General features: G+C 33.2%; 1 protein-coding gene across 1 annotated transcript; it reads right to left on the bottom strand.

The window, feature by feature from the left end:
- Window positions 1-1,630: 1,630 nt before the first annotated feature.
- LOC113519399 (beta-1,3-galactosyltransferase 5-like) lies at window positions 1,631-7,538 on the bottom strand. The gene is made up of 2 exons (XM_026904487.3): window positions 6,650-7,538; window positions 1,631-5,402 (listed from the first exon to the last, which is right to left on the bottom strand). Exons 1-2 carry the CDS (start codon window positions 7,386-7,388, stop codon window positions 5,128-5,130), a joined length of 1,014 nt encoding a protein of 337 aa, XP_026760288.1. The 5' UTR covers window positions 7,389-7,538; the 3' UTR covers window positions 1,631-5,127.
- Between the last annotated feature and the right edge of the window lie 1,225 nt (window positions 7,539-8,763).

Below are 8,763 nucleotides of genomic sequence, written 5' to 3'. Positions count from 1 at the left end.
TGATAAAATTTCTTTTAATATAAAATTATATTTAAAAAGTATCAGATGTAAAAACACAAGAATCAAAAGGTGATATTAAATTTTAATATAAACTTAACATAATAATACTGTTTTAATTTGTTCCTGGTGGTGGGATAAACATACATGGTACTGCTTCTATTCATCCTGAGGGTGAGAAAACGCAGAAAGCAAATTGCACCGAGAGACGGCACGTTAAAAACGGGCTAACATTTTACGTCATAGGGAATGGTACAGTATCCAGTATTGGGACTCATTTTCGAAATAGGAACATGCAAACAAATTCTAATAAATCGGAAATATATAACAACTGTCACAACCAAACCAATATATTATTTGCACTTTTTTTTTTACACAACTTAGAATGGCAAACAAGCTGACGGCCCACCTGATGGAAAGTGGTAACCGTCGCCTAGACATGAGCAGTACCATGGACATAACAGAGTATACTGTTTCGCCCATGATACCCCCCATGCGTTGCCATTCCTGAGGACTCAGGTGTTATTCCTCTGTACCCTGTAAATTCACACCATATCCCACCCTTCAAACTGAAACACAGCCATGCAAACACAACTGCTTCACGGTAGAAACACGAATAGGACAAAGGTACCCAAGCAATCGACTTTTGTACAAAGTCTCTCTCTGGTAAGTCTAGTCATTCACCGTGTAGTCCCGGCATAAAATAGGCCACCCCGATCCTTTCCCGTGGGTGTCGTAAGAGATGACTAAGGAAGCTTATAGTGGAGGGATGGGCAGCAGCGTCCCTCTTCAAACAACACCAAAAGCTAAACTGTGGCTGTCAACCCGCCTGCCAAGCGTGGCAACTACTGGCAAAACCCCCCCAAGGGGGAGGCTTATGTTCAGCAGTGGACAGTTAACTGCTCATACACACTAGCAATTTACTGAGAACTAATTAATTGGATACAAACAAAAAAAAAATACAAAATATTATCGAATAATAGCTATCACGAGTCTATGACTCATTGTCTATGACAAACTGCATTGTAATTATTTATGTCTCACGTGCGCAGCGACAAAAAGCGCACTGGTCACTCAGTGCTGTTCGCAATACAGCCGTGAAACGCGCTCATGAATAAGGGCTTCTATCGAACCGAAATTAGTCGGGTATTCCTGAATTTAAAACGTGTGTGAAGCTGACATAAATAATTAAAATTTCTTTTTTTTTTGGCAACATACAAAAAAAAATAGAATAGAAAAATTTAAATGGCCGTAAAACAACACTTAATAAAAACATATATATTACAAATTAAAAATAGATAAATATGCAATATTCTTTCTTTTATTCTGATTATTAGAAAAGTTCCAAATAAAATTATCCGAAACGACAAAAATATTAATAATTAATGTATTATGTATACTATTCTATTAGAGGAACTCAACTATTAGAGTTTTTGTCACAATCTTTTGAAAATTGAAAATTTAACGCAAAACATTTCAAGTTATATTTTTATATATATGTATATTATATATATATATATATATATATATATATATATATATATATATATATATATATATATATATAATATATATATATATATATATATATATAGAAACTTCATAAAATTCTTGTTATGGATGTATATAGACACCACGAAATTGGATGTTTTATCTTTATATTTAAAAATCCTATACTATCATGTCCCTTCAAGCTAATCTGCGAAACCTTTGCATTAACCAGAGTCCTCAGGAATGGCAACGCATGGGGGGTATCATGGGCGAAACAGTATACTCTGTTATGTCCATGGTACTGCTCATGTCTATAGGCGACGGTTACCACTTTCCATCAGGTGGGCCGTCAGCTTGTTTGCCATTCTAAGTTGCATAAAAAAAAATTGAATAAAATTTTCTAAATGTGCATTTTTTGCTCCAACTTGATATATAACATTGTCGATATTGCGATAAGAAAATATGGGCCCGATAGATGGCAGTAGGGAGCAAAACACTTGTTGACTCAGTATAAGATTTGGACACACACCGACATAGCTTTTTGATTTATAATCACACAAAGTACTTAGCTTAAATTAAAAACATAATATTTGGTATTTGTCTACATACTCGTATATATTTAGTAACAATTATCCTTGTACTATATTAGTACAATACTGCAGCAGCCAGCAACTGAGGCATTGATGGACGAACATGCAAATGTGGGCCGGGACGCAGCCGAGGCTCACATACGTGAGTCCATCAATGCCTAGTTGTGGCCAAGGCTTGTATAGTACTTTTCTCAAACAATGCGCGGAAATCAAAAACACAATATTACTTTTTAAGTTGAATGACAAATAACGAACAATAATAATTTTTCACGCGCCATTATGTTTCTTTGTTTTTTTTTTTTCAATAAACAGCTTTCTATTTGCAAGCCAGTTCAAAATTTTAATAAAACCTTTTATTAGTTACCTCCTTGCGAAGTAAAAGGTCATTCAATTTTTAAATTACAGGACAGATATGAGTTTACATAGTACTTTATCTAACCGCAAAACACGACAGATATGGATTTTCATACGACTTTTGCCGGCCGCTGCCCGCATGTATCTGGCCAGTACGGCAATTTTGATTTATCTCGAAGAAGTTTGTCAAAATAATGCTCACATTTCCAAGCATGTTTGAGAAAAGTAAATATCATGGCATAAATCACAACTAAATTGTAGGACTGCCTAATATATAGCAACAGCTATATATTTGAGTTACAATATCTATATATCTGTCATCGAATATTATGTCTTGGACTTTTAACATATTTGAAAATGTATATTCGACCGATATGGGCGATATCGATATGGGTGATGACCTTTTTCCCGCCATTAATGTGGTAAACCCAATATACAGATATCAGATCGGTATCCACATTACCTATGTCTACTAAATAGATTTTATAATTGTGGCTTTAAAATAATCGCAATTTATTAATTAATTCTTTATTGCAATTTTTTTTTCAATAATTTTACATTACCATGGAATGGGCTAAAAATTTATTATCGTTCTTCGACTAATGTTTCTTTGCATAAAATCTTCAATTTCTCTGATAGAATACTCGCCAGACATCGACATATCACCCTGTATTTATTCTATGCCGGCCACCCTTTACCGTGAGTGTTGTAAGAGGCGACTATGGGAATTTAATGGTTAAGGGTTGAGTAGCTGCATTCATCACCAAACTCTAACTGCTATTGCCAACCTGCCTGCCAAGCGTAGCAGCTACTGGCATAGAGGGGTAAGGGATTGTTAGTAATGGAGACTGAGAATACCATTGCTAGCAATATACCCAACCAGGTCGACCTCGCGGTTCTCCATGGAAACTATCATGGTTAATTCCTGATGAATTCATCATGATGGGCTAACTGGCCTGTTTTCATTCTCATCTATCACCCTTCACTGGTGCACCGCCAGCGTATCCCGTTAGCGCAGGCGAGGTTACCATACCATTTTCACCCATAAAAAAAAAACTACTGCCATAACCCTTGTTATAGGGGAGACAGTCCAGCAGTGGACAGTCAGTGGACTGATATAATGATGATAATAGAAATAATTTTCCAGTTTTTGATTACAATAAATAATTAAAATTAAAATAGTAGATTACCTCAAAAGTATAAAAAAATTAAGTTATTTCCTTCTCTAACTACGCTGACGATATGAAAATATGTGTTTCAAGTGAATTTGCATACTCTCCAATTATCTTTCCCCTCTCACCGTACTGGTTACGCTTCAAACTCTTTTCTTCTACATTCTTCACGACTCTGGAACGCGCTTCCTGATGCTATTAAGAGACTACCGACTAAACCATCTTTAAAAAAAAAGCGTTCACACTCACTTTTTTACTTTATCCGAGCAGTAAGTGCTTTATATTATTCTCAATTTCGTGTGTAATATAGTATATATCATATATGTGTATATTTGTTATTTATATATATTTATTCGTTTATATATGTAATTTTAGTATGTATGTATATCAATAATTAGTAGTACCGCATTCGAGTGTTCTGGCACTTCCCTATGGTTGACTGGGAGAGAATGCTTTTAGCATTAAGTCCGCCATGTACACATATTTGTACTAATGGATAAAATAAATAAAAAGGTAAATAAATTTGCAGTGGTCAACGCTACTGACAAAATCTAGATAACGTAAACAATTGCAATTATATAATTTATCGACACAACATAAAGATATTAGTAATTTGGAAACAAATGTAATAATTATCAATTAACCCTTTTTAATAATATATCAATCCTAACTCAATATTGGCAGAATGTTTTTTTAGTGAAATAAGATGATGGATTTAGAGAAATAATTAAAAAAGAACAATTTTTTTTTTTTTATACCATATACCATACCATACCATATACCATTATACCATATTCCTTTTTAAAAGGCCGGCAGCATACCTGCAATGCCGTTGGTGTTGTGGGTGATCATGGGCGGCGGTAGTCACTTACCATCAGGTGAGCCGCATGCTCGTTTGCCCCCTGTGTTGTAAAAAAAAAAAAAAAGGTGGCTAACTAGTATACAGGCCGTTTGATTGTAAACAATCACTGGTTAGGCTATGGACAGCTGCAACACTAAGGGTGTCATGTGTGCATTGTCGAATTTAAACTTTATATTGCCTAAGCAACACAGGTGTTTTTGGATATTTTACTGATCTTGCTCTTATCCTGTGGTAGTCCATATCACTGGTTATTTAATTGAAATTATTTTGTTTAATTCCGCTACCATTAGTATGTGTGTGCAACTGCCAACACTCAAAGATTGATCACCACTATTACTACCAACAGTTCCACAACCGTCCATATTAGTCACCAATCCCCTACTACTATTTTGTTCACGCACATTTTGCAACATGTTCCACCTTTAAACGAAGCATCTTCAGGCAATTTATTACATTGCTGCTCTGAATCTAGTGCTAACCATTCAGCATCCAAACTGTGTAACTATTTCTAATCAAATTGTTATTTGTTTTTTTTTTTTAACTACACTGTGAAATTTGCTTTTTTAACTAGATTCTCACTAAAGCACATTTTACCAATTTTGAATTATGTAGATATTCTACTTAGATGTACATCAATGTTTATATTAAATTACATAGTACCTTATTCAGGTATTGCCTTCCAAATTTGCGAGATTCTATCAGATTTGAGATCGGGAGGTCCAAATATAAATGATCCAATATATTTTGGACCGAGAGAGGTGAGCATGTTAGCTCTATGTCTAGTAAGGATCAGATTTCCCAATGGTGTTCTCGTGACTCCAATCTGCTGTGCACAGATGCCAGTTATGTGGACATCATCAATCCAGAAGTATGGCATCGATTGAACAGCCTTCAGGAGGCGAGGCACTACATCTTGAGAGTAGAGGATGGCCCAACCTGTAAATTACAAATTGGTATACTTGAAAACATATTCATAACTCTATTTTAAAACCCTTGATGAGTCTATGATAGACATTTATTTATTAATTAAATTACAGTGAAGAAGAGTGTTTTAACACATATTAAAAAAAAAAAAAAAAACAATAAAAAAAAGATTATTCAAAAATGCTCAACTTAATATAATTAGTACATAACGTTTCAATTATGGACCCTGTTGGGCACAGCAAGTAGGAGAGAGAAGGACAACACTTTTTTCACTTTCGAAATAGTGTATCACTATAAGTACGTATTTTCTTATTATTATTATTCATTATTTAAGTATCGGTGTGTATCTATTCATATCATAATTGTTATTAGTTTTATATAGTTATTTAATATATTCTGTAGTTTATAATTATTTATATTCATATTGTAAAATTAATTAATAAATAGTTTAATAATAAAATTTCAGCAACATCAGTTTTAGCTATGTCTTAAATCATTATCAATTCATTATTAGTTATTTATCTATAAATTACAAGATAAATTCTGCTCGTCAAACTTAAAAAAAAGTTTTCTTGTATAAAAATTATTTGTATCTTTCTATCTTGCAGACTTTAATTAATTCAGTACCCGAGAGTAAACACTACTGACAGCAAAAAGAATCAGTTCAAAATTGGCTACAATATAGCATAATGTACATAATAAAAAATGCTTTCAAAACTTATTTTGTTAACTGGAAGATACTCCTAGTAAAAAGTTTACCATTGTTCCATTTAAAATTATGAGTGTTCCTGTTTTAATATTTTCATTCTATTAGATTTTTAAACAAAATAAATTAAGGTAAATTGAGAATTGTTTACTTTTTAAAGTTTCTTAAATATTATATAATATAATTTGGTATGTAATGTAAATATAACATTACACTACAATGGTAGTAAACCAGCATACGACCTGTAATGTATAACATGTATATACTTGTTTTTTTCGTATGTACTTTTATATTAGTAAAGTTTTATTGTTCATTCTAACTTGTTGTTTCCATAATATTGGCTCAATAATTTATATTTGTAAATCACCCTGTCTTGGTAATTTCTTATGGCCTTACATATTGACTATGGCGATACAGGTTTACCTAGTGCAGGGTCCAATGTACTCACATTGTTAAATTCTTATATTTAATAAATAAATAAAAACAAATACATGTATTTTATATTATTGGTAAATGAAACATATGGTGTGCAGTATGTATAAAAAATACATACCCGCACAATACGTAGGATAGTAACGTGATGCATATTCAGCCGCAGTAACCTTCCACTTGGACTTATCAGACCTCTGCGCCTGCGCATGCTCCAACACCTGACACGTTATCAAGTTCCTCGCGCCCCACGGAGACAGTTCCCTTGCAAGAAAATGCCTCAGTTCGTGCGAATTCACCACCATATCATCGTCAGTTTTCAACACATACTTTGCCATCGGACAATGGTGGGTAACCCACTTCAGACCCATAGCGTGTTTATAAGTCATATTACGGTATGCGTCTACAAAGCTACCTTGTACGATATCCCCATACAGCATACTTTCATCCTGAATCTTCTGTGATACAGTAATATTTTCTGGCTCACCCATTAAAAATACAACTTTTGTTGACTCAATGGACCGGCCCCATGTGTTCCTTATAATCACCCTGTTCTCGTAATTTGTGGGATTCGAGGATATGATAACAACTAGTAATATTCCTGCAGTGTACTCCAGACACGGTTGTGGGTTCACTTTGAAGCTAAAATTCTTTATGTCTATCAGCTGATCGTAAACATCATCAGTTGATGGCTCCGTACCATTATAGGGTCCGAGTAGAGTGAATTTAGGGTTCGCAATTCTCGCTACAACAGGCACAGTCGTGTAATAATAGTCGTAAAGTAATAACAAACTGAAGAATATAATGAGAAACTTGTGTAACGTAATCATCTCAATTTTATCGTTCCGCTGGACCTCCGTCATAGTAAACTTCGTGTAAAATGTCAAAAATAAAAATAAAAATCCCTATCTACGGTCTCCACATGATACGATGGCACTGAGACGCAGAAAATTTAACAAAAAAAAACAATTAATGGAAAACAGAGTATTTGTTGATAAAAGATTTTTTTTAGAAGGCTGCCAACTTCTTATAATAATTACCCCTATTTATATATTGACATGTAAATAAGGGTAAAAGAATATAGGTCTTAGAAAACCCAAATATATCTTTCGTAAAAATATCATAAGGTTTTTAGGAAAATATACAACATAAGTTCATGTCTGCTATTAGCAATTTACTTAAAAGTACACAAACGGGCATCTTATTACTAACTCACGATTCGTAGTTATATGCTTCTTGAAAAGTATGTAGTTGAATTTGTGTATTAAGTATGAAATAACTGATAAAAATACATTATTTATTATATTATAATTACGGTCACAACTTGTTCATGAACATTCAATTCCCATTTTTATCTCCCTACATTTAGGGTAAATATCATAAATTGGAAACCCACAATTATATTTATTTGTTTCATAATGGCCGGTGAAGTAAGCAAAAGAATCATATTCATACAACTACTTTTAATATATTTTTTAACGTATAAAAATAAAATAGAGACTCCTTTTTCAATACAATTGAATAGAGTACCAGTGAGAGGCGAGAGACGATAGAAAAGAATAAAAGAAGTGAGATCATGACAAATTCAATAACAATTAACCAATTATTAAACCTGTCTAACTGTTTAACAAAATACAAACGAATCTATTAATAGAATCGTTACTGCTGAATTCGTGTGATAGAATAAGATGGCAACGTCCAGCGTCTTATTCTTTCTTGTTTTTTTTTTAATAGGTGTTAACGAAACGGTAATCCCGTCTGCGCTTTCGGGATACGCTAGCGGAGCACCAGCGAGGGATGATGACGAGTGAGGGTGTGGAAGAAACGTTAGGTCAATTAGCCCATCATGACGAATTTCACTAGAATTAACCATAATGATTTCCTGGGGGAACCTCGTGAAGGTCAACCTGATAGGGTATGTTGATAGCAATGGGTTAAAATGGGTAGATCCTATTACAAATAATCCCTTCCCTCCTATATTCTTTCTCACCTATCATCTCTCACTGATGCTTCGCCGTTGTATACCGATAGCGCGAACGGGGTTACCACTCCATATATATATATATATATATATATATATATATATATATATATATATATATATATATATATATATATATATATATATATATATATATATATATATATATATATATATATATATATATATATATATATATATATAATAAATCATAATTTTCTTTTAATTTTAATTCGATTACACGCGCCATAGTATAA

The sequence above is a fragment of the Galleria mellonella genome, unplaced genomic scaffold, assembly GCF_026898425.1.
Source record: "Galleria mellonella isolate WM207_F2 unplaced genomic scaffold, CSIRO_AGI_GalMel_v1 utg352, whole genome shotgun sequence".
Lineage (NCBI taxonomy): Eukaryota > Metazoa > Arthropoda > Insecta > Lepidoptera > Pyralidae > Galleria > Galleria mellonella.
The sequence above is the reverse complement of the archived record's forward strand: the minus strand, read 5'-3'. Positions and strand labels throughout refer to the sequence as shown.